At 42.4% G+C, this 27015-nt stretch overlaps 1 protein-coding gene across 4 annotated transcripts in view; it reads right to left on the bottom strand.

Moving 5' to 3' along the window:
• Nucleotides 1–21317, bottom strand: part of PLEKHG7 (pleckstrin homology and RhoGEF domain containing G7) — a 69281-nt gene extending 47964 nt beyond the window's left edge. For 2 of the 4 annotated variants that reach the window (XM_050747174.1, XM_050747175.1), the window contains exon 1: nt 2616–2744. In XM_050747174.1, coding sequence (XP_050603131.1) covers nt 2616–2665 — 50 coding nt within the window. In that variant the 5' untranslated portion in view covers nt 2666–2744. Of the gene's footprint in view, nt 1–2615; nt 2745–15670; nt 17787–21054 lie in introns of those variants that run through there. The other 2 variants (XM_050747177.1, XM_050747176.1) reach the window with 2 other exon arrangements.
• Nucleotides 21318–27015: the final 5698 nt, after the last annotated feature.

Below are 27015 nucleotides of genomic sequence, written 5' to 3'. Positions count from 1 at the left end.
TCAGAAGGTATTATATAACACAAAATGCTGAGAGCTCAGAAAAAGAATACCCCTGAAGAGAAATGTCAGAAGCTTCCCCATCAACTGTATAGTTCTCTTGATAAAAATCTAAAAGGCACATAATGGGATTTTAGCATTTAAAGATGGCAGGGATTGAAAAAATTACAATCATTTGAATAAGAAATATAATCTAGGGGAACTCTTGGGAAAAAATGGACTCTTTTGAGCTTGAACTCTAGATGTTATACACTCTAGTATCATTACATTTGGTAGTTTCCCAAGATTCTATAAACTGCTTTTCTATTTCCCGGAGACCTCAGAAAGCATGTAACTACTATTGGGGTAGAAGGATTTGTCTTCCCTGACCCCTTCTTAGATGGCTTATATGTTTCTGTTCCATGTTTCTATAGTTCTCTGGAGTGGTGGTTAAGAATGTGGGGTCAAATTTCATGGATTTTAATCTCAGTAGTGTGACCCTTGGTTGAACGACTTAAGTAACCTCTCTGGTCCTTACTTTGCCATTTGGGAAATGCAGACAATAATAATATTGTGTGAGGATGGGCTAAATTAATACAAAGCACTTAGATCAGTGTCCAGAACTTGGTAAGCAGCCAGTAAACGCTATTAGACTGATTATTGAATATATTGTAATATCATGTTTTATTTATGTGTCTTTTCCATTAGACTGACACTCCTTAAGTAAAAAAAACATGTCTTATAATCGGTTGTGTTGGTAGGTGCTAATTTAGAACTTAATCCATTGTTGCTGATGAACATGAATGAATATTCTCTCAAGAAAAGTGTCTTATGCTTTGTAGATTCATGTCTTCTTTCCCTTATCACCCTAAGGTCCAGCACCTGGTCTGAATTCCTCTGTTTAGTAAGGGCTTAATAAACACTTGTTAAGTAAATGGAACAATAACCCAACCCACATATACTCAGAGTGATTGATCATTGCCATTTCCCTACACAAACTCCTGTAGAATGTGTACTCCAAGAATAGCTAGCTGTGTACTGTTCTTTAAACACGCTGTGCACTTCACGCCTCCATGCCTTGGCTCAGGTAGTTCCCATCTGCCTGCCTAGCTGTACTTTGTCTGCCTGAAAAACTTGTATTCATCTTTAAATTCTAGCTTAGACATTCCTCCTCCATAAATCTTTTCTGACCCACTCAGGGAGGGACAATTCTCTCTCTTCCCCTCCCTTTTCTACTCCTACCTTGTCTCTTTATAATAAACACATTGAAGATTCATACTGGGTCTTATAAATCACAGAATCTAATCAGTTAGCATGGAATCTGACATAGAACAAGTATTCAGATAAACTTGTTGAATAAATAGACATGTCAACCTATAGATCAAAATACTGACAGTCCTCAAAGACATTTGTTTTTCCATTCTGGAGCATAAATGAATAATTGTATGCATATACAAAAGCAGAATACAGTTTGAGTGCTCACCCTCCCCCAATTAAAAGTGGTTGGTTGCGTTACCCCTATCCATTTTGCTCTTGTCCGGGATACCTTCTGACATCGTGCATCCATTGGGGGCACAAAGGTCAAATTTGGAGTTGAATTTGCACATAGGTAGCAGGGAGAAGACAACCGGCTTATGAATGGCTTGATCCATGACCTTGACTTTTTGCCTTGGTGTTCAAAATCCACGAATGCTAATTCTGGAAAGGTGAATATGCCCCTGGAAGGGCATAACAAAATTTCTGTGGCATGAAATATATTTTGCTCATCAAAAGACAGCATGAGTTAATAAAAATATCAAGAAGCACCACTGTAGCCATTCAGAGACCTAGGAAAGCAATCAGAGCATCTGCACCAGTAACATGAAGAGACATGGATTGGTGCGGAAAATGTGCCTCGATGTCGAGTCCATGCCTGGCAGTGGACTGGATTTCTGGGCACTCTAGAAAAGACCCGGGTCTGTGCCAGCTGGGGTTGCTCAGATCGTGGGATGAATGAAATTAACTCATATAGCTGTATTGAGTTCAGCGTGACTTTGAATTTAGGTCTCATGGTGGGTGGAGTGTGATCCAAGCTGGTATCTTCTTTTTGGCTGTTTTAAATATTAGGGTTGTTTTTGAATAAACGTGGCATTCACGCAGGATTAATGTCTCCAATTCTGGATTGATCATCCACTGGAAGCAATCATTGTAGTGAATTCAGAATTCTCATCCCCCTCCCCAAAACAAAGTGGTATCTGTGTGGGGTAGGGGTGCCCAGTGTGAAGAGGACAGGGGAGGATATTTTTAGAGACTGGATTTCCTCCCAGGAGGACTAAGCTGGTGAATAAACTAATAATAAATGCAAACTATTTGGGGTGTGGCTGGCAACCCATTGTCACGGTTTAAGTACAGTATAACTCCATGCCACCCTTTAATTATTTAGAAAAACACAAGTAAACAAATATCCTTGATAAATGCTTTTTGGTGTTGTTGTTTTATGCTTGGCTATTCTTTGCTTCAGGACAAGCTTTGGAACCCCGAGGTATAACTGGGTGTCTGACCCAGACTTTGCAGCTCTCTAGGGCAGGACACTCCTCCACTGGCTTTCCCCACCCCCACCCACCATGTAGAAACCCCAATACAGTCACTCTTTCACTAACCCTGAGTTGCGTTGCCCCAAGCTGGTCAGATCCGAAGGGACTAGTCCCATGGCTGCTGGAATAATCTTGTCTCCCTTCTGGTACCAGAACGTCTCCTTATTCTATGCTCTGCTGAAGATCTGAAGGTCTATGGCGTAGGCTGAGAACGCAACAATTCAGAGAATCCCGGGAATTCCCCCCACCCCACTGCTGAGCAGGCCGTGCGCCCATGCGCCAGCACTCAACAATGAGGCGGCTCTCACGTGCTGGTGCCAGAAATGTCTCTGGCTGCTGGAAATGGGTCCCCCAGAAGACCTCAAATGTCTACATTTTGTAAGCAATAGACTGATCTTGGTGAATGTTATTCTAATTTAAAATCAGCTGGCATTTACTAAGAACTGATTCTTCTTAGACACTTTGTTAAGTGCTTTACATGCATTATCATATTGATTCTCACAAGCACCCTATGTAGTGGAAATTACTGTTCTCATTTTAGACCAGAGGAAACTGAAGCTTAGAGGGATGCATAAGGAACTTACCTAAGGTCGCACTGTTGTAGTGAATGACAGAGCCCGAATTAGAAATTCAATTATGCAGGTCTGACTCCAAAAAGACTTGTAAATGGGAAGAAGAGAAAAAGAGACTACCAACTATTTTAAAGCACAACAAAATTTAAAAAATGGTGTGATGATGCTTACTACTTTAGGAAAAGGAATGGGGTAGAATGGTTTGAATGGTGACCCCCAAAAAATGGTATGTCCACATCCGAACCTCTGGAACATGTGCATATGGCCTTATTTGTAAAAAGGGTCTTAGCAGATATGATTAAATTAAGGATCTAGAGATGAGATTATTCTGGATTGTCTGAGTGGGCCCTAACTCCAATGACAAACGTCCTTATAAAAGACACTTAAGAGGCCAAGCTCAGTGGCTCATGCCTGTAATCCCAGCACTTTGGGAGGCCGAGGCGGGCAGATCACCTGAAGTCAGGAGTTCGAGACCAGCGGCCAAGATGGTGAGATCCTGTCTCTACTGAAAATACAAAAAATTAGCTGGGCATGGCGGTGCACGCCTGTAGTCCCAGCTACTTGGGAGACTGGGGGAGGAGAATCACTTGAACCTGAGAGGTGGAGGTTGCAGTGAGCTGAGATTACACCACTGCACTCCAGCCTGGGCAACAGGGCGAGACTCCGTCTCAAAAAAAAAAAAAAAAAAAAAAAAAAAAAAGACACTAAGAGAAGAGACACAGCAAAGAGAGAAGGGTATGTGAAGATGGACAGAGGCAGAGATTAAAGTGAGGTAGCCACAAGCCAAGGAACACCTGCATGAAAAAGCAAGCGAAAAGTCCTCCCTTAGAGCCTTCAGGGGAAGTATGGCGCTGCCCAGACTGTGATCTCAGCCTTCTGGTTTCCAGAATGGAAAGAGGATAAATTTCTGTTGTTTTAAGTCACCTGATTTATGGTAATTTATCATAGCAGCCACAGGAACAGTCCCATTGAGTGGCAAGGGCACCCAACTTAGGACCTGGATTCCCAACTGTGACCTTGGCCTGTCGTTTCCCCTGGCCGCCAGTTCCTTATGTGGAAAGCAAGTGTGCTGCTTGAGGCTGCCTGCATCTTGAATGCTCTAGTGTGAGATCCAGGAGCATCATTCTCCTTCTATCCTTCTGTGGCCGGTGGGTGCGGACAGTAATTGTGTGGTGACCTTTATCTTGGCAGAAATGTTTGAAGATGATTAATTCAAAGTTCCCCTTTTAGAAATATGACTAATAGATCATTTACATTTTTCAAAGATTCCTTCTGTGCAGCAGACTTAAACCAAGGACTATTAGTCTTTAATTGTCAGGTGCAAATTTTAAGAAAAAATAATAACAAAGGCTAGAGAATATGGTAAGTACAACTGCCCTTTAGTGGTATGTGTGTCTTAAAAGAACAAAAATCTTACTGAAGGCACTGCAACTTGGATAAAGCATAGTCTTATATTTTCCTTTGCTACAAATGTTGCCCAGTGATTGTTGTTTTTTAATCAGGCAGCCTTCTCAGGCCCTATTCATCAGAAACTGTAGTCGTTGTCTGGTAGTAAGAGTTCACGGTAAATGTAGTCTTTTTCAGCAGGCAGCTTTTCAGCAATTGTGTGACTAGAAAAAGTAGGTATTCCATTTTAAGAATCATAATGTTTTACCCTATGCAAGAAATATAGCGCAATTTGGAATGCTTGCTTATAACTATGGGTTGATTATACAGGAAGAACAAATTAAGCATCAGTAAAAAACTTTTTCTAAAAATCTCTTTTAAAAATACTCAAAAGAGAAATGACAACTCTACTGCCAATTATTGAACTATAGCTCTCTTGGTTAAATCTGGGATATATTTTTCCATTATGAGTCTCAAAAATTGTTGGGAATGCGCTTTTGTATGTTTGACTATGGTTTCCAATTCAACTTTCTATCAAAGTATTCCATTTGTTGGAAATGCAAATGAGAAGCAGATAGGATGAGGAACTTCTAGTTTACTGCCTAGAATCTGGTACCGTGATGGTTATTTCTCATAAATGTGGAGTGAACAAATGGAAGACTTGTACCCTATACATCAGTTTGAACACAGAACAGAGATGCCTCTTAAGAGTCTCATCAGTGTGTGAGAAATTCCATGTACTGTGATTGTGGGGTCAAATCAGTAATATTTTTTTGAGCACACGTGTTCAGAGCACCATGGTAACTGCTGGTAACTGCGCAGAAATCTCACCAGCTTTCTAGGTTACTGTTTTTTATGGAAAACAGTCAACATACTCCCTTGTGGGATTAAGCAATACTTGTACAAATCCCCACAAACCCAAAGTACACTCAGAGACAAGCACAAAACAACCAGGAAGATCGAGGAGGTCGAAAGGAGATGGAGGGAGTCAAATAAATAGTTGGAGGAGAAAACACAAAACAAAAGGGGACCATATAATTTTCCCTAAAAGGCATGTCCAAACCCAACTACCAATCAATTTCCTTTTTCTTTTCTTTTTCTTTCCTTAAACATTTATTGGACACCTACTAAGTGCCAGGCAGTGTTCTAGGTACCAGGGATAAGGCAATAAGCAAAACAGATGAAAATCCCACTTTCCTGGAACTTACATTCTATTAGGTTGGTGCAAATGTAATTGTAGTTTTTGCCACAATTAAAAGTAATGGCAAAACCCGTAATTACTTTTGCGCCCAACTAATAGATGAGCTGATGCTGGTGGAAGAATGGCACGTGGTTCCCCTTGCACCATGCCCATGTCAGGAAACCTCCCCAAGGCTGCAGTCTTCTCTTTTGAGTAGTGAGCAGTACACTGCCTATTAGTCTCTGAATCCTGTCCAACAAGCCTTAAAGCCCCAAAGAAGACGACAGAGTCTTCTCCTCTAGTATGTTCTACAGTTAACAGACAGTGCTAGGGACATAAAGGGTTTTAAATAAAAGCATGTGGGGTATAATATTATATTGTATTGAACCTAAAGGTCAGATACATTACATTTGATGTGCCTGATGTTAGAATATTTAGCTCTGGGGTTAGAAAATTTTAGAGAGAATAAGTCAATGACTTACATGTGGGAGGTGCCGAATGAATGGTTTCTCTAAAAATAACCATAGCTACTCTTTGAGTTGTATTATTTAACCAGTTAAAAAGAAAGACCTGTGAGAGGAACACTACAGGTGTGCATTGCTTAATGATGGGGATATGTTCTGAGAAATGCATCCTCAGGCAATTTTGTCATTGTGTGAACATCACAGAGTGAACTTACACAAACCTCGATGGTGTGTAGCCTACTGCACACCTAGGCTGTAAGGTATCACCAGTGGTTCCCAGGCTGCAAACCTGTACATCATGTTATGGTACTGAATAATGTAGGCAGCAGTAACACAATGGGAAGTATTTGTGTATCTAAACGTAGACTAGGTAGAGCAAAACTACATTATTATAATCTTACAGGACCACTGTTGTACATGAGGCCCATTGTATTAACACAGGGCGTGACTGTATTTGTATCTCCACTTCATGGATAAAACCTTCAAAGTTTCGAGTGCTTAAGGAAATTGTGCAAGATCTTGTTGCCACAGAGAAGGGGAGATAGGATTTAAAATCAGGGAGTTTGACTCCAGTAGACTTTAACTCCAGGTCCTGCTGCCCCCTAATGGTAACCCCAGATGGATTTGACTTTGGGGGAAGTTTTACTGGCATTTAATACTTTTGTTTGCTTGTTTTTTCCTCAAGACAGACTTTCAAATATCTCACCATTTGGCTTTCATGCTAATGTTGCCCCAGTGCTATTATGGATATATTTAACTTTTCTCCTACTTTCTATGTGAGCATCAGAAGGTTAGTCTATACTCTTATAGAAATGTCACATGTACGTTTCTCTTCTCACTTTCAGGGCTGACCTGAAAATTAGGTAAGATGGACAGCTTCCTATCAATACAAAATGTAAGGGATGCTAGGAATGTTTCCCTATTCACAAAATCATCTCCCTCACTTGCTTCTGATGTTTAAAATTTCCACCAGCACAGTTTCACTGCTTGGCTTCAAGCTGTCTTTTGTGAAAATGCAAATGCAACGGGCATAGATAAGTGGCACTGTAATCCAAGAAGCCTGCCAACCTGCCTGACTTCCTTCTTCCATTTATCTTTTTGGAAGGAGACTCTTTCTGGGTACCGGATGCTAGAGGTTCAGAGATAAATAAGAAGCAGTCTCTGCTCTCAGGAACGTTTTGATTCTTGGGGGCAGATGAATGTAAAAGAAACACGATATAGTGTTTTAGAAATTATGATGGAGACATTTATAAGATGCGGGGAAACCCAAAAGGGAGAAATGTACTGGCTGTACTTGGAAAGATGAGAGTATATGTCCCTTAAGCCTAAATTCCCTCCCACTGGCACAAGAATGAATTGTGAAGATTTATTCTAGTGATATTTCTAGGGGCCATATTCTAGTGATAAGAGAGGAAGGTTTGAAGTAAGCATGAGTTCACTTAACTATTACAGAGTGAGAGAGGGAATGGCAGGAAGAACGAATTCACAAAGCAAAACCTGAGAGCAAGGATTTACCAGTTAGCCGATTTCACAACTATGAGTATATTGGGCACTTACCACTTACACATTGTCAGGTTACATATTAAAGCACTATAATACCTATAATCCCAGCACTTTGGGAGGCCGAGGAGGGCAGACAACTTGAGGTGAGGAGTTCAAGGCCAACCTGGCCAACATGACGAAATCCTGTCTCTACTAAAAACACAAAAATTAGCCAGGTGTGGTGGTGCACACCTGTAATCCCATCTACTTGGGAGGCTAAGACAAGAGAATAAGACAATTGAACCCAGGAGGCAGAGATTGCAGTGAGCTGAGATTGTGTCACTACACTCCAGCATGAGTGACAGAGCAAGACTCTGTTTCAAAAACAAAACAAAACAAAAAACCCAAAACCACTATTGTAGAATAATCAGTATTTTTGAAAAAGGTTTTATATCTATTCTGCAAGACAAAAAATTTTGCTGTGATTGGAAGCCAGAGGCAAGCATTTCTTAATTGTATAGGCCAGGGGTCAGCACACATTTTCTATAAAGGGCCAGATAGTAAACATTTTAGGCTTTGTGGGCCACGCAGTCTCTGTTGCAACTCTGGCATTACAGTGCTAAAACAGTCCCAGGCAATGTACAAATGAGTGGGCGTTGGTGTGTTCCAATAAAGCTTTATTAACAGAAACAGGTTATGGGCTGAATTTTGGCCATGGGCCATCGTTTGCTAAATCCTAGTTTAGACCATTTGATAGGCCTATTATTATTATTATTATTATTTTTTTTTTAGGTAAGAACCCTCGCTCTTAGATAGACAGTGGGGCCTCATGCAGAGCTCTTCACTCTTCACCTAACATTATATGACCACGCAGCCTGGCAAGCAACTGTTCAAGGAAGTGGGCTCTTTGAACAAATGGCTGCTGCAGAAAAGACTGCAGAGACACGTGGAAGAAGAGAAGAGGGAGTGAAGAGAGACGGATTGGGGATCTGTCTGGGTTTGTTTATTTATTTTTTTTTTAGTTCTTGTTTGTTAGTAGTAATGTAAGACTCTTGTGATGGTTAATACTGAGTGTCAACTTGATTGGATTGAAGGATGCAAAGTATTGATCTTGTGTGTTGCCAAAGGAGATTAACATTTGAGTCAGTGGGTGGGGGAAGGCAGACCCACCCTTAATCTGGGTGGGCACCATCTAATCAGCTGCCAGCAAATATAAAGCAGGCAGAAAAATGTGAAGATTTGAGATTGGCCTAGTCTCCCAGCCTCTGTCTTTCTCCCGTACTGGATGCTTCCTGCCCTCGAACATCGGACTCCAAGTTCTTCAGCTTTGGAACTCTGACTGGCTCTCCTTGCTCCTCAGTCGGCAGACAGCCTATTGTGGGACCTCATGATCATGTGAGTTACTACTTAAGAAACTCTCTATCTACTATCTGTCTGTCTGTCTGTCTGTCTGTCTGTCTGTCTGTCTATCTATCTATCTATCTATCTATCTATCTATCTATCTATCTATCCATCCATCCATACCATTAGTTCTGTTCCTCTAGGGAACTCTGACTAATATGGATTTTGGTACAAGGAGTGGTTCTAGAGGAACAGAGTATTAAGGATGGAGTTCTTTTATTGGTTTTGGGGCTTCTGGAGTTGGCTGCTTCATATGATTAGATCCAAAAATGCTGAGGACTCTACTTCTAATAGTATGGAGAACACTGATAATCCTTGGCGTGAACCGTTTAGAGAGTTGTGCAACATAAATGCATTTGACACTCCTGATTCACTGCTTGTGAGAGGCAAATTTAGTGACTTTATACATAATACCTTTGACCATATGTGGAGAACTGAGGAACATAATGAAGCTGGTTGGTTGCTCCTAAGTTCAGTGGACAAAGTGTTGAGAGAAAATGATAAACTCGGGGATTCTAACTCCTGGCTTCAGAAGCAGATACTAAGCCTCAAATGTGCTAAGATTGCCCTGAGTGAGAGTCTTATCTCCTGTAGAGAAAGAGCTGAAATTGTGGAAAAATAGACAAAGCTCTTATTATGCGAGTGGCTGACTTGCAATGAAAGGTGCATGCATAGTCTCGCCAGGTGTCCACTGTTAAATTGAGGGCATTGACTGGAAAAGAATGGGACCCTGTAACTTGGAATGGGGATGTGTGGGAGGGCCCCGATGGAGCAGAGTTTGTAAACTCTGACGAAACTTTTTTGCCTAGCTTCCCCATCCCCAGTAGTGGCAACATCCCCACCCTGACCCATGCTGCCATCAGTCTTTCTACCTTTGTCTGGGGAGATAAACCCTGCACTGCCTGAGGCAATAGTGATGGCCTTCCTTGAGGCAGTTGGCAGGCAAGATAACGTTGATTCTCCTCAGGAGCCTCCCGCAACAACCTTTTTTGCCTCTAGACCTGTAACTGGTCTAAAGTCCCGGCAGGCCCTAGAGGTGAGGTTGAGAGTGTGACTCATGAGGAGGGATCCTACACTTGAAAATAACTACTTGAGTTTTCTAATTTATATAAACAGAAATCTGGAGAACGGGCATGGGAATGGATATTAAGGGTGTGGGATAATGGTGGAAGGAACACAGAGTTTAATCAGGCTGAATTTATTGATTTGGGCCCACTAAATAGGGACTCTGCATTTAATGTTTCAGCTTGGTGAGTTAAACATGGGTCTAAAAGTTTATTTCTTGGTTAGCTAAACTATGGATTAACAGATGGCCCACTGTGAGTGAGCTGGAAATGCCTGATCTCCCTTAGTTTAATGCAGAGGAAGGGATCCAAAGGCTTAGGGAGATTGGGATGGTGGAGTGGATTAGTCAATTTAGACCTATTTATCCCAGCCGAGAGGGTCAGAAGATATCCCCTTGACCAATGCCTTGTGCAATAGATTTGTGACAGTAGGACCTGCATCTGTGAAGAGCCCTGTAATTGCCCTTCTCTGTATGTCAGATCTAACGGTGGGAACCACAGTCATTCAACTACAAAATTTAAATACAGTGGGAATAATTGGATCCCAAGGTGGCAGAGGCCAAGTGGCGGCACTCAACCATCAAAGGCAAGGTGGGCATAGCTACCATAATGGACAGAAGAGGCAAAGCAGAAATCAGAACAGACTGACTCCTGTAGGGCTCTGGCATTGGCTAATTAATTACAGTGCTCCTGGAATTGAAATTGATAGGAAGCCTACTACATTCCTACCTAATTTTTATAAGCAGAAAACTTCTAGGTTGAATGGACAAGACTAACTTGAATTATAAAAACAGAGAATCATGTTTTTATCATGATTCAAGTGATAAAACATCATGGCTCACGTCTCAATCAATTTCCAGAGACGTGAGCCAGTTTACAAACCCAGAACCCCTTGAATAAAGGGGAGGCCAGGTCTTCTTGAGGAAGGACCCCACTACATTACCGACAACTTATGTAGTGAATCTTTTTTTGATAGGGAGTCTTGCTTTGCGGTCCAGGCTGGAGTGCAGTGGCACAATCTCAGCTCACTATGCAGTGAATCTTTCTCCCATCTCTTCCCTAAGGAGACCTCTGGCCTTTTACCAAGGTAACTGTGTAATAGAGAAAGGTAAATGATCAGACATTTTGGGGACTACTAGACACTGGCTTTGAGCTGGGGTTGATTCCATGGAACCCAAAACATCATTATAGTCCTCCGGTTAAAGTAGGGGCTTATGGAGGTCAGGCAATTAAGGAGTTTTAGCTCAGGTCCAACTTACAGTGGGTCCAGTGGATCCCCAGACTCATCCTGTGGTCATTTCCCCAGTGCCAGAGCACATAATTGGCATAGACAAATTTAGCAGCTGGCAGAACCCCCATATTGGCTCCCTGACTGGTAGGGTGAGGGCTATTATGGAGGGAAAGGCAAAATGGAAGCCATTAGAGCTGCCTCTACCTAGAGAAATAGTAAATCAAAAATAATATTGCATCCCTGGAGGGATTGTGGAGATTAATGCTACCATCAAGGACTCGAAAGACACAGGGGTGGTGATTCCCACCACATCCCTGTTAAACTCTCCCATTTGGCCTGTGCAGAAGACAAATGGATTTTGGAGAATGACAGTGAATTATTGTAAGCTTAACAAAGTGTTGACTCCAATTGCAGCTGCTGTACCAGATGTGGTTTCACTGCTTGAGCCAATTGAGCCAATGAACACATCTCCTGGTACCGGTATGCAGCCACTGACTTGGCGAATGCCTTTTTCTCCATTCCTGTCCATAAGGCCCACCAGAAGCAATTTACCTTCAGCTAGCAAGGCCAGCAATATACCATTACTGTCCTGCCTCAGAGTATATCAACTCTCCGACTTTGTGTCATAATCTTATTCAGAGAGACCTTGATCGCTTTTCGCTTCCGCAAGATCTCACACTGCTCCATTATACTGATGACATTATGCTGATTGGATCCAGTGAGCAAGAAGTAGCAAATACACTGGACTTATTGGTGACACATTTGCATGCCAGAGGATGGGAAATAAATACGACTAAAATTCAGAAAACTTCCACCCTAGCAGAATTTCTAGGGGTCCAGTGGTGTGGGGCCTTTCAAGATAGTCCTTCTAAAGTGAAAGATAAGTTGCTACATTTGACCCCTCCTCCAACCAAGAAAGAGGCACAATGCCTAGTGGGCCTATTTGGATTTTGGAGGTAACACATTCATTTGGGTGTGTTACTCTGGCCCATTTATTGAGTGACCTGAAAGGTGGCCAGTTTTGAGTGGGGTCCAGAACAGGAGAAGGCTCTGCAATAAGTCCAGGCTGCTGTGTAAGCTGCTCTGCCACTTGGGCCATATGACCCAGAAGATCCAATGGTGTTTGGGGTGTCAGTGGCAGACAGAGATGCTGTTTGGAGCCTTTGGCAGTCCCCCATAGGTGAATCACAGCAGAGAACTCTAGAATTTTGGTGCAAGACCCTGCCGTCTTCTGCAGATAACTACTCTCCTTTTGAGAGACACCTCTTGGCCTGTTATTGGGCCTTGGTGAAAACTGAACATTTGACTATGGGTCATCAAGTCACCATGTGACCTGAACTGCCTATCATGAACTGGGTGCTTTCTTACCCATCTAGCCATAAAGTGGGTCATGCACAGCAGCATTCCATCATCAAATAAATGGAAGTGGTATATACATGATCAGGCTCAAGCAAGTCCTGAAGGCACAGGTAAGTTACATGAGGAAGTGGCTCAAATGCCCATGGTCTCCACTCCTGTCACCCTGCCTTCTCTCCCCAAGCCAGCACTGATGGCCTCATGGGGAGTTCCCTATGACCAATTGACAGAGGAAGAGAAGACTAGGGCCTGGTTCACAGATGGTTCTGCACGATATGTGGGCACCACCCGCAAGTGCACAGCTGCAGCACTACAAGCCTTTTCTAGGACATCCCTGAAGGACAGTGGTAAAGGGAAATCTTCCCAGTGGGTAGAACTTCAAGCAGTACACCTGGTTGCATACTTTGCATGGAAGGAGAAATGGCCATACGTGTAACTATATACTGATTAATGGGCTGTAGCCAATGGTTTGGCTGGATGGTCAGGGGTTTGGAGGAAGCATGATTGGAAAATTGGTGACAAAGAAATTTGGGGAAGGGGTATGTGGATAGACCTCTCTGAGTGGCCAAAAACTGTGAAGATATTTGTATCCCATGTGGGTGCTCACCAATGGGTGACCTCAGCAGAGGAAGATTTTAATAATCAAGTGGATAGGATGACCCATTCTGTGGCTACCACTCAGCCTCTTTCCCCAGCTACTCCTGTCATCACCCAATGGGCCCATGAACAAAGTGGCCATGGTGGCAGGGATGGAGGTTACACATGGGCTCAGCAACGTGGACTTCCACTCACCAAGGCTGACCTGGCTATGGCCATGGCTGAGTGCCCAATTGGCCAACAGCATAGATCAACACTGAGCTCTTGATATGGCACCATTCCTCAGGGTGATCAGCCAGCTACCTGGTGGCAAGTTGATTATATTGGACTTCTTCTATCATGAAAAGGGCAGAGGTTTGTCCTCACTGGAATAGATACTTACTCCAGATATGGGTTTGCCTATCCTGCATGCAATGCTTCTGGTAAAACTACCATCTGTGGGCTCACGGAATGCCTTATCCACCATCATGGTATTCCACACGGCATTGCCTCTGACCAAGGTACTCACTTTATGGCCAAAGCAGTGCAGCAGTGGGGCTCCTGTGCATGGAATTCACTGGTCTTATCATGTTCCCCATTATCCTGAAGCAGCTGGATTGACAGAATGGTGGAATGGCCTTTTGAAGTCACAATTGCAATGCCAACTAGGTGACAGTACTTTGCAGGGCTGGGGCAAAGTTCTCTGGAAGGCCATGTATGCTCTGAATCAGCATCCAATATATGGCACTGTTTCCCCCATAGCCAGGATTCACAGGTTCAGGCATCAAGGGGTGGAAGTGGAAGTGACACCACTCACCATCACCCCTAGTGATCCACTAGCCAAATTTTTGCCTCCCGTTCCTGCAACATTAGGTTCTGTTGGCCCAAGGTCTTAGTTCCAGAGGGAGCAACACTGCCACCGGGAGATACAACAATGATTCCATTAAACTGGCAGTTAAAATTGCTACCTGGACACTTTGGGCTCCTCCTACCTTTAAGTCAATTGGCTAAGAAGGGAGTTCCAGGTGCCCGCCACCACGTCCAGCTTATTTTTTAAAAAAACATATTTTCAGTAGACATGAGGTTTCACTATGTCGGCCAGGCGGATCTCAAACTCTTGACCTCAAGTGATGCACCTGCCTGGCCCTCCCTCAGTGCTGGGATTATAGGCATGAGCCATCGTGCCCAGCCTGTCCTAGCTATTGTTTTAAAATTTATCAAGACTATTTTTGTTATTTTCTCATAAAGATTCCATATGGCAATGGAAATTACCTTCATGTTATTTTTTTTTCCCAAATGGCTTGATGCATCCCATTGATTTGCCTTTATGTCTGCTGGCTCCATCTAATAATCAGAGCTGGACCCAGACTTTACCTGCTCTAGGAAGCATTCCTTGATTTAGGACTCACAAACACACATATAGCACATCCACCCCTGATGTCTTCTCTAACCGATTATTTACTGAAAACCTCCAATTAGATGCTTCCTAGGTCCTCAAACTCCACATGTCCAAACCTGAACACAAAACCTACACTCCAACCACTCATATTTCATTTATTTACCCAAGTTTATCTAGGTCAGTGAATGGACACCTTAGTTACCCAGTTATATAAGCCAGGAAGCTTGGAGGTTATTCTTGAAGATTCCTTTCCTTCACCCTGATAGGCTACCATGCACAAAGTCTGGGGGATTATATCTCCTAAATATCTCTTGCATTGAGATACTTCTTTTTAACCCCACTGCTTCCATCATAGCCTAACTTACCAACTTCTCATACCTGAATATTTGAATTATTTGACTCAAGTCTACTTGCATCTAAATCCCAGGTATATCTGACATCCATCTGATCGTATCAATTCGTTAAACGGTTTCACACTGCTCTCAGGACAAGGAATAAAATTTATCTACATCTTATTAAAATAATTCGACTCTAAACATCACTTTTTTTTTCTAAGACTACCATTTTTCACTTTCTTTGACACAAATGAACTAGATCTCATCTTAGAGCTTTATTCTGTTTCACACGTATGGAAGATTTACACTAACATCCCCACTCTTCCCTAATCCTGACATCCCTACACGTTGCCAGGTAACATTTCAATGCTCTCCCACTGTTGGTAACATGTAATTCCCTGACCCTGAGTTCAACTGAGTGACTTGCTTTGGTCAATAAAATTAGATCAGATTCAGAGCGCAGGCTCCAAGAGGCCCTACCTGTTTCTACTTGTCCTCTTGAACCTCTTCCTTCACTGTATAAAGAATATGCTCTATTGATCCCATGAACCCATGGGAGCCCTTTGATCCCATGAGCAGGTTAAGGAACATTTGGAGTAGAACTGCTCAGCTAAACCCAGCCTAGAGAAACTCACCCTCAGGGAACACAGAGATTTATAAGAAACAATAACTGTCTGTTACTTTAAGTGGTTTTTTTATCTAGTAATAGCTAACTGATACACAAACATAACAATTTGCATTTTCCTACTGCTTGGTAAGTATCTTCTACCTTTGTTGATACATTTAGGCCAAGGTGGATTAAAATCAACAAAGAACGTTTACATGGATGTTATCCTTACTGCTATGAACATTAAACTATTGCTTGAAGATTGAGGCCCAGTAATAAAATGGCAGCTATTTCTCCAAAAAAATCCTCTGTGACTTTTCAAATGAAATGAGGGCTTTCCTGCCAATCCCGCAAGTCAGGAAGATAAAATTGGGCATGGATCTTTCCCTTGCTGCTACAGAAACTCTTCATCCCTGTCAGGGATGGCAGATCCATTCCTACAACCAAGGGGCCATGCTGAAAGTTCAGAGCTGGTTTCGGAAATGACACAGACTACTTCATTCTGGATAAGGGCACAGTCTGTCACAACAGGTTATTTTAAAGGTCACCCTAGATGTAATCAAGACATCTTGTTCCTTTAATTTTTTGTCCTCTAAATTTTTCTGTGAAAAGCTGTTGAGTATCTCTGGCCTTTCTATTTTCTCTACCAGACAAAACGTATTACTAAGTGGATGTTAATTAAGCCACAGGGCCAAGACATTGACAATTCAAAATGAAAACTACGACTGCATATGGTATTGTATCCTGCCCCCAAATGCTGTGCTCTTAAAGGGAGACTCTTGAAATGAAAACTCTTACACTATAAATGTGAAGAGTGACTTGAGTGCTGTAAAACAAAGTGTATTGGTTAATATACCGTCAGCTTTGTTACGTCAGGGCAGAAATAAAAATCTAATAGTAAATAGTCAACAGATGTCATAGCACCGGAGAAAATAAATGCATACTCACCTGGATGGGTGCAATTCTTCTCCCTGAAATAAATTTTAAGAATATGTTTTAGTCTTATTCAAACCCATTCCGAACTCCAAAGCAAACATGTTGAAAGGAGAAACAATGAGCCCTCCTAGTTACAACATATTTTACATTTTGGTGGGATTGCAAATTTGAATAACTAGCTCTTTCTCCCCTTTTAAATCAGTGACACCACATTGTCTTTAAATAGTGTGCATTTGCAAGAGGGCCCGCATTGCTCTCGGGTACCTGACAGACCATCGGTAAGCCTGGCCTTGGTGCATCCTTTCTTAAAGTGCCTCCAAGGACAGAAGGAAGTGAGCGAGATCATTTTCTTTCTTCCCCAAATTGCTGCCCTCCTTTCACTTAAGAGCCAATGCTTCCTAAGAGAATGTGTCCCCTCAGTGTGACTTCCTGTGCTGTGTCCTTTTTAGGATCTACTGGCCCTTGGGGGAGCGAAGCAACTCTGAGATCTATTTTGCTTTGTGTTTCGCCAACTGAGAGGCCGGAGGCTTAGAGCTGTGTTACCTGAGGACTAGGGCGTTGTGGGGTGGGGCTGGACAGGAAGGGGCCTTCTTGCAGCAGAAGAGAGGCCTGGTGAAGGGACTCTTCACTGACAGGCTGAAGCTCAGGAGGGAGATACTTGTCAGTGGGCCGGGTTTGGGGATCCCGTGAGTCAGCTGCATTCAGGGCCCTTTCAGGTTCAGAGGTCAATCTTGAGTGGAGTCTCAAGGGTGACAGCAAGTACGAAGAATCCTTTGGGCTTCCCGGCAGGCTCTTGGAAAGGTAAGGTGGGGAGCCCGCAGGCTCTCTCCAGCTTCCCCAGGTGGGCACCTGCAAGGCATCCTGCTGAGACAGTGAGTGCCAAGTCCCACAGCCACGGGTCCTTAATCTCCTCAAAGTGGGCGAGGTGGAGATGCGGCCTGGGGCTTGCCGGTCAAACTGGAGGAGGCTCCCCTGGTTCTCACAGTGCTGCTTTGGCAGGCTCCTCAGCGGAGGCTGAGGAGAGGCTCCGCAGTCTTGGGGTGGCACCTCTAGACAGAATGACTCTGTTTTCTCCATAAAGCTAAGAGGTTCTACCATGGGTAGAAGGTTCCAGAACACATCTGAGTTACTGTTCTCTGGATCACATGGAAGGTGCTCAATTTCTGCATCCAAGTGCCATACTTCCTCTAGTAGTTCTTTTCCTTTTCCAGAGGAGAATGTCAAGCAGGTTGCTGCATCTTTAGTGAGGAAGAGCAGACTGTGGAATCTGTAGCAATTGAGGGAGACTGCAGTGAGAAAAAAAGATCTAAAATTTCAAAGGAAAACTTTTAATTCTTCATAGGAGATAGAGCTCAGTTCGCATCAGCATCCTTTACATTCAGAAGATAATTAATATATAAGACTCCAGCATTCTCATCTAAACAGCGTATTGAAATCTGTTTACTGTGTACTTAAAATTCCTTCTAGGTTCAAACAAAAAAGCCTTTAAAAACTTTGATCACTTAAGATACTTCCCAGACCACATAGCTCCTCTCCTTGTGATTATTCTAGTTTAAGGGAATCAAATACACATTAAACCCTCCTATCATCTACATTTATATGTGAAAGTACATACTTTGGTACATTCCTAGGATGCAAGAACAAGGAAAACAAGGTTCCTTCCCTCAAGGTTTAAATTACAGAATGAGACAGGCTTTGAAGGTAACTGATGTAAAGTATCTGGCAATGTCTTTTATCTTAGATTCTATCAATCTTTACATTTTGAAAAAATGACTTGCAAGTTTGAAAAGAAAAACCCAGATGTCACCAGGTACCCTACTGTTCGTGACTGGAGGTGTTTTTTGCGATCCACGCATGCCGAATTATCTCTTCTTATGCTCAAGAAAAGCTGACCCTTCTATTTCACAACTTGATTCATGGGAGTGGCTTACTGCAGTTTCGTTATTCTGTACTTTCCCACATGAAGAAGGCATGTGTGGGAGAACATCAATCCTTACACATCCCCTATGGCATGAGAGTTGATGCTTGATGATTTACAGACCAGGCGTGGGACTGTGGGACGGGCAAGAGACCCACCTTCCCTGGCCCCAGATGGCGTGGAAGGTGGCTTCAGACTGTGTGTGGATTGTTTGTGGATGGAACATTAGTAGTTGACCGTATATTCTAAGATCATCAATAATAGTTTTAGTAAGTTTATCATTCTAAAGCAGAACTCAGCAATCTGAAACCCTTCGGCCACATTTGGATTGCCAAAATGTAAGAATGGCTAATAATTTACTTCTTATAATTTTTAATTGCAAGGACAATATTTTTTAGTAGAACTTTTCTAGAGTATATTATCTGTTTCTTTAACTTGATATAGAGAAGGCTGAAAACCAATAAACCTTTTCCTCATTACCTGGCCTCATTCTGTTGACTATCATTCCAGTACTTTGCCAAAATACAGTGATTACTACTATGTTTACTCTAGTTCTGTGGAGAATACAATAATTGTTGCAGGTTTTTACAGCCTCTGAATATTCACTCCCACACCAAATGACCCCACACTGAGGTACTCCCTAATTTTTATTCCTTACTTCTCACTATGTTTTGTGCACTTCCCGATGGCAACCACTCTCTCCTCTTTGTTTCTTTTAATCTGTGTCAGGCATAGAAGTTCAACAACCTTGTGAACAGATAATTAATAGGCTGTTAGATCTATTCCTATCAGTAGAGGAGGAGCTCAGTGTTTTAACATTGTCATAACAATGTTGTGACTTGACATTGATTTTGGGGATTTTGTGATCTCTTATTTTGCTCCCTGACTCTTATCTTGTTTAAGGTCAAATAAGTCCAGGCACAGAGGCTCATGCCTGTAATCCAAGCACTTTGGGAGGTGAAGGTGGGAGGATCACTTGACCTTAGAAGTTTAGGACCAGCCTGGGCAACATCGTGAGACCCCATCTCTATAAAAATTTTTTTAAAGGCCAAATGGAACCCACAGGTACTGGATTTTAGACTGGTGAGTTGTTTGAGGAACTACTTAGATGCAAACTAAAGTCAATTCAACTCTTATTCACAAAAGAAATCTAAAATTCTTAATGTTGGGTTTGCTTTATTTTGAGCTGAGCGCTCAAAATGCATGAGGTACCCTTTTTTGCAGAGTGGAGGAAAGAAGGCAATGCCAGTTTAGGAAACTTATGTTCAGTTAAGGTGAGATTGTATTAGTTTTGGTTTTAGATTGGTAATTCCCGGATGCTGCTCTGAAGGTTGATACTAACATTGCTGAAGAGGCATGAAATGGTCCCTCCTGACCATTGATAAAATAAGGTACATTATTGCTACATGGAGAGGCCAGTTCCTCATCAAATCTATGGGTACTTTGTTTCTTTTTTGTTTTCTTTTTAGAGATGGAGTCTGGCTGTGTCGCTCAGGCTGAGTGCAGTGGCGTGATCACAGTGCACTGTAACCTCAAACTCCTAGCCTCACAGAATCCTCACGCTGCAGTGCTCCTGAGTAGCTGGCACTATAGATGCTTACCACCATACCCAGCTAATTTCGAATCAATAGGTACTTTCACACATACATACAATCAGGGCCGTTCTATTATTTTTCTCCTTTAGAAGACTGTCCAAGTTCTAGGCAGCAACAATGTTAAAGGAATTCAGTATATTTGCATAGGCACTTGCATAATAGTTAGATCAGATTTCTTAGTCTTTGGGTTTCCCCTCTGTCCTTTTGGCCTTTTCCTCTCCTCTTTTGAGGAGTTAGGATACAGCTTTGGGTTTCCTTTGTAGTCGTTCGGACACAGGGGTGTAGCTGCTGGTAGAAAGCTATTTATGGCCAATAGGATTCACATCGGTAAGTATTATTTATTAGCCACTGTCTTAAATATTGGAACCAAGGCAATAGTAACTGCTGACATGATGCACTGCAGAAATGCTGAAACTTTAAAAACAGCAGGGCTTTGGGAGGTGGTTTGCAGAGAGGCAGGAAGAGCTCAAGCAGCAGAGTAAATGGATCTGGTTTCTCTTCCAGTATCACTGCCAACTGGCTGTGTGACCTAGGACAAGCCACTTCTCCTCTGCCAACCTCTGTGCAGCATTTACCAAGAGGTCATCAAAGAACCTCCCTCACAGGCCTGTTGTAGAAATTAAATGAGATAATGGCCAAGGCTCCTGGGAAGCTTTCCCTCAATGACTACACCCAGTGGGTCTGGTAGAATCAAAAGTTAACAGTCCATCCATTCATGCTAACTCTTCTCCTTTATGTTTAAAAGAGGTAATTAATACATGATCATCATAAAGAAAATTCACCAGCCTTTGACCTTCCAAGCCTTGAGAATCCAGCAAACAGCCACCCACACTGTTGGGGAAGCCATCTCACTGTACTAGAAATGAAACCATTATAGGTTAATGATTCACTAATTCTAATGAGACCTGGGGAGATCAGCAAAACAAGCTAACCTGATAGCAACAGGACAAAAGGAAAGTGCAAGAGAGAAACCCAGAAAGCAGCTGAATGTTACCTTTAATACCTGTGAGACGGTCTGTCCCAACTGCACCCAGATGGGTCCTGAGGCTCCTCAGAGCCTGAAGAACCAGAGTGAGCTACCGGAGGAGGGCTCAGAGCAACCAGTTCCACACCTGTTAACAATGCGCCCTCCCGGCTAAGTGAAAGCAAGCTTGCTACCAGCTGCAACGAGGAACTGGTCTCTCCCCTCCTTAGAGACATTTCCAGTTATTTGTTTATGAAAAAGCCTAAAGGGAAGCCAGTACAGAATCTAGGGAGCCTAAGAACAAGCCAGGTAAACAATGGCTGATCAAATACAGAAATGATGCAAATGTAGCTTTTTACTTCCTCTTGGGGCGTTCAATAAATCATCACTCATAGTTTAGTGAAGCAGTTCTGGGTTTCTATTTCATTTATTTTCTCTAAGGTTGTGAGACACATTCTTTGGGACTCTACTTTCTTCATATCATCAAACATTTTGTGTTGATCTATTTTATTAATGACATGCTTTGATAAGCATTGAATAATAGAGGAAATGATTAGAGCACCAGGGAGCGAATTTGGGAACATTAGTTTTCAAATAATTAAAATGCAAATGGAAGAGCATTTATATCTACCAGTATTCTCATTAGATCAGTACCCCAAAGAATATTTGATGCCTAGATGGAGATAATGCATATGTATGCAGCATTAAACAAAAATGTCTATAGACTTTATCAAAACAAAGTCGAAGTAATTCTAATGAAGTCTAATTCACTGAAGTTTTCATTGCTTGGACTCATTACAGACACTCTCCAACCCCTGGAACTAAAATTTTTTCTTTTTCTTTTTTTGAGACAGGGTCTCACTCTGTCACTCAGGCTAGAGTGCAGTTGCACAATCTTGGCTCACTGCAACCTCCACTTCCCAGGTTCAAGCAATTCTCCCACCTCAGCTTCCTGAGTAGCTGGGATTACAGGTGCACACCACGAGGGCCCAGCTGACTTTTGCATTTTTAGTAGAGACAAAGTTTCACCATATTGGCCAGGCTGTTCAAACTCCTGACCTCACGTGATCCACCCACCTCGGCCTCCCAAAGTGCTGGGATTACAGGTGTGAACCACTGTGCCCAGCCAGAAGTCTGCATTTGACAAGACTTCCAGGTGATTATTACGTGGGTTAAAATTTGAGAACCACTGCTGTTAGGGGAAAAAAAAGGTCTAACTTATAGATGTTGGCCTTGTGATAACCTTTATATTAGTCTTCAATTCTCTTATATTGATCTTACTAGATCATCATTGACTTAGAACTTTGAAAAATGACTTGATCTCCTGCCCTCACCACTATTGCCAACATTACCATAACTCAACCAAAAGTAGGATATCAAAAAATATCTATTTTGCCAGCGTGGAGCCTGCATAAATAGTTCTGAGCTCCTGCCAAGGACGTCTAGAAATGAATTGCTTCAATTTGGGAAGGAAAAAAATGAATAAAGTCTTTTAGCTTTTAGTTTGTGGAAGGAAGGTCAGACTTTTATCTACCAATCCCCTCACGCACATGGGATTGTAAAGCTGTCTCTTCTAGGGGATAATGATAATGGAATATTTGATCCCAATGCAAAAACTTCCAACCTCTGGTTGTAACTTCAAGAAGGAAATTAAGGATCTTACAGAAAGGTCACAAAGGATTATCAGGGAAAAAAATGTGCCACCTCCATCTGATTTGTCAAGGAGATGGCAATAGGGAGGCATTTTGGGTGGGGAAGGGATGCCCTAGAGTCAGTTTTTCCTTCAAGACCCTGGGGCAACCTCACTGTGGCCCTTTCTCAGATGACACATGGAGGTGTTCTCCAATAGTGCAGAGGGAACAGCTTGCCTCAGTGTTTTTTGCCTATGTGTAGTTTTATGTTTATGTATGCTTTGCTTCAATAAAAAGTATACCTTAAAAAGTGTCTATGCTAAAAGATGACAACCTGGTTTGCTTACTTTCTGGCTTTGAATTGGCAAATTCTTAAAAGATATTTTCTTTCTGGTTGTTGAAAAGAGGTATGAGATTTTTTGAGCTTCCTTTTAGGTTTTAGGGTTACAAAAATTCAGGTGTGTAATATAGCTGGACATGGTGGCTGATGCCTGTAATCCCAGCACTCTGGAAGGCCAAGGCAGGCAGATTGATTGAGCCCAGGAATTAGAGACCAGCCTGGGTAACATGCTGAAACCCCGTCTCCACAAAAAAGTACAAAAATTAGTTGGGTATGGTGGTGGGTACCTGTAGTCCCAGCTACTTGGGTGGCTGAAGTGGGAAGAATGCTTGGGTTGAGGTTGCAGTGAGCCGTGATCATCCCACTGTACTCCATTCTGGGTGACAGAGAAAGACCCTGTCTCTCAAAAACAAACCAAAACAAAAAAAAGGTGAATATCAGATGAATATCAATGCATTTCGATATCTTTCAATACTTCCGAGTTATTTATTCAGGAAAAGTTTCTAGGTAGTACATATTCTGAGCTGTTTCATACCCCAAAATGACTTTATTTTGCTCTCACATGTGCAGGGCATGGAATTCTTGCATCATGGTCTTTTCCTTTAAAGGTCCATAGACTTTTTTTCCATGATTTTCAGTCATTAATAGTTGAACTAGGAGGTCAACAGAATATTTGTTCTTTGCTGGGTACCATATTTTTAAATTTTTTAAACTTCTTTGTGAGATTGTGTATGTTCTATTGAAGTGTGAAATTAATTTATATATATATATATTATTTTATTGGAATTAGGTCTTGCTATATCACCCAGGCTGATCTCAAACTCCTGGACTCAAGCAGTCCTCTTGCCTTAGCCTCCCCAGTAGCTGGGACTACAGGGAATGCAGCTAATTTTTTATTTTTAAAATTTTTTTAAGAGATAGGGTCTTGGTATGTTGTCCAGGCTTAAGTTTTTTCTTTCATATTTGAAGGTAGAGATGTTTACCTAGCATATGTCATAGTGGGTTCTGTTTACCAAATATCTGGTGTGTACTCTGTATTATTTAAAATATTTTTTCTAAATAAGAAATATTTTCTGTGCTATTTGACATTTATCTCTCTTCCACTGATTCTCTTTCTTCATTCGCATTCTTCATTCTCTTCACTTCACTCTTCACTTTCTTCATTCTTTCTTCACTCTTCAGAGTGAAGTTATCACTCCATTCTGATATTTTATCTTTTCTCTACATTATTTTTATTGCTTTTACCTTAGGGATAATTTCTTGACACCATCTTCTACTTGGCTATTTTGCTTGTTCCATTTTCTGCATAGTCCAAATTGCCTTTAACTGTTTCCATAATGACTTTAACATCAATTTTACTTTCAAGATAAATAGGAGTATTTCAGCTCAATTTTTTTTTTTTAGACGAACTTTCACTCTTGTTGCCCAGGTTGGAGTGCAGTGGTGATATCTTGGCTCCCTGCAACCTCCACCTTCTGGGTTCAAGCGATTCTCCTGCCTCAGCTTCCCAAGTAGCTGGGATTACAGGCATGTGCCACCATACCCAGCTGATTTTGTGTTTTTAGTAGAGATGGGATTTCACCATGTTGGTCAGGCTGGTCTTGAATTCCTGACCTCAGGTGATCCACCCATCTCAGCCTCCCAAAATGCTGGGATTACAGGTATAAGCCACTGCTCCTGGCTTTGCATTCTTTTTTTATTGTGAAATGTTTTCATGGTGGCAGACTGTAGGTTCTTGATTCATGTCAAAAATATGGATTATTTAGTGTGTCATGAACTGAGGCCTATGATTAACTCAGTTATGTGTGGTCTAAAAATTGAAGTCAAGGAATCATGAATTATAATTTCTAACTTTTGCTGTTTTTTGAAATAACTCTGTTTCAAAGAGTAGCTCTACTGAGCCATCTTAGAACTTTTTTGCTTTATTCTTATGACTTGTAAGCTCTTTTACTAGGCTCAGTCATTATTCCATTTGCCATTCCTTAGAGAAGGATATCTTTGCTTGCCTGGTGTTGATTTGGGGTTAACAAATGATTTCACTGGGTTCTGATTGCTTGCTCAGCAATTTTGCAGGTTAAGGGGCAGGGACCTAGAGTCACAGCTGCAGCCACAACCAGCACATAAGCTGGGTGCCATCACACTCATTCAGGAATGAAGGGCTCCCAGCCTGGCCAGTCCTTTGCTTGCTTTCAGACTTGTGACCAAGAGCCACATCTGAGGCCTTCACGGCCACTGTGCATTCATACAGCTCAAGTGAGAGGACCCGAAGGACTGGGCTTCCCATGAATTCCCTATGCTCTCTTGCCTTCTGAGTCTTGGAACAATGCCATCTCACCTCTTAGAATTGGAGTTTTAGTAGACATTTGTTAGCAGCCTCCCTGCACCCATGATCCATTCTCCTTTCCAGAGTCATGATTTCCATTTAGGTTCCATGTGTTTCTCCATGCTTATTTTATTCCCAGCTTAAGGGGTGGAACACTAGACCTTGGCTCAGTCAAATCTGCATTTCAACCCCCAGGCTGCAAGGACAGGTTTAGGAGATCAGCATGTGACCCAAGCCAGTCCAATCAGTGTGACTCTCAGAAATTTTGCAGAGAATCCTGGGACAAAGACTCTTTTTTTTTTTTTTTTTTTTTTTGAGGCAGAGTCTCGCTCTGTCGCCCAGGCTGGAGTGCAGTGGCGCCATCTCGGCTCACTGCAAGCTCCGCCTCCTGGGTTCCCGCCATTCTCCTGCCTCAGCCTCCCGAGTAGCTGGGACTACAGGCGCCGCCACCACGCCCGGCTAATTTTTTTGTATTTTTAGTGGAGACGGGGTTTCATTGTGTTAGCCAGGATGGTCTCGATCTCCTGACCTCGTGATCCACCCATCTCGGCCTCCCAAAGTGCTGGGATTACAGGCTTGAGCCACCACGCCCGGCCGACAAAGACTCTTTGCTGATGGATGTGGAAGAGGAGGCAGCCAGCAATGGGAACGGTTGGCAGACACCTTGAATCTATGGGGTGGAGGAGCCAGTCTTAGAATATATCTGACACCATGACAGGCAGAGCGGAGTTAGAAAGAACAAAACAAAACTGTGCTTTAGTGACATCCTGAGTAGCCGAATCAGTCCTCCTCCAATGCTAGAAAGAGATTCCTCTACATTTGTTTCCCCAAGTCATTAAATTTCTTTTGTTGTTAATCAATGTGGAGTCATGCTTTCTTTGCTTACATTCAACTGCATCCTCACAGATAGAGAGGCATCTGTGGGAGTTTATTAGTTCCTCTTCCTCCCTTCCAGAAAGATTGCTTTCAGAAAGAGGGCAGCTTTCAGCGTCTTCTTTTGATCCAGGACCACTCAGACTGTGTCCGTGATTCATTCTCATGCTGCTAATAAAGACATACCTGAAACTGGGTAATTTGTGAAGGAAAGAGGTTTAATTGACTCCAGTTTAGCATGGATGGGGAGGCCTCAGGAAACTTACAATCATGGTGGAGGGGAAGCAAACACATCCTTTTTCACATGGTGGCAGCAAGGAGAAGTGCCGAGCCAAAAAGGGAAAAGTCCCTTATAAAACCATCAGATCTCATGAGAACTCACTATCCTGAGAACAGCATGTAGATAACAGCTCCCATGATTAAATTACCTTCCATCGAGTCCCTACCACAATATGTGGGGATTATGGGAACTACAATTCAAGATGAGATTTGGGTGGGGACACAGTCAAACCATATCAGACTGTATCAGAAGAATTAACTCTTCTAGATTTCTAGATTATAGGTTAGCACCAATCCTTGATTTCCAATGGTCATGCAGAAGTGTTTCCAATGTGATTTTTTTTTTTTTTTTTGAGACAGAGGTCTCGCTCTATCACCCACATTGGAGTGCAGTGGTGGGATCTCGGCTCACTGCAAACTCCGCCTCCTGGGTTCATGCCATTCTCCTGCCTCAGCCTCTGGAGTAGCTGGGACTACAGGCACCCGCCACAATGCCCAGCTAATTTTTTAATATTTTTAGTAGAGATGGGGTTTCACAGTATTAGCCAGGATGG

Source organism: Macaca thibetana, chromosome 11 (assembly GCF_024542745.1).
Source record: "Macaca thibetana thibetana isolate TM-01 chromosome 11, ASM2454274v1, whole genome shotgun sequence".
Taxonomy (NCBI): domain Eukaryota; kingdom Metazoa; phylum Chordata; class Mammalia; order Primates; family Cercopithecidae; genus Macaca; species Macaca thibetana.
This window is presented reverse-complemented; position numbering and strand designations above follow the sequence as displayed.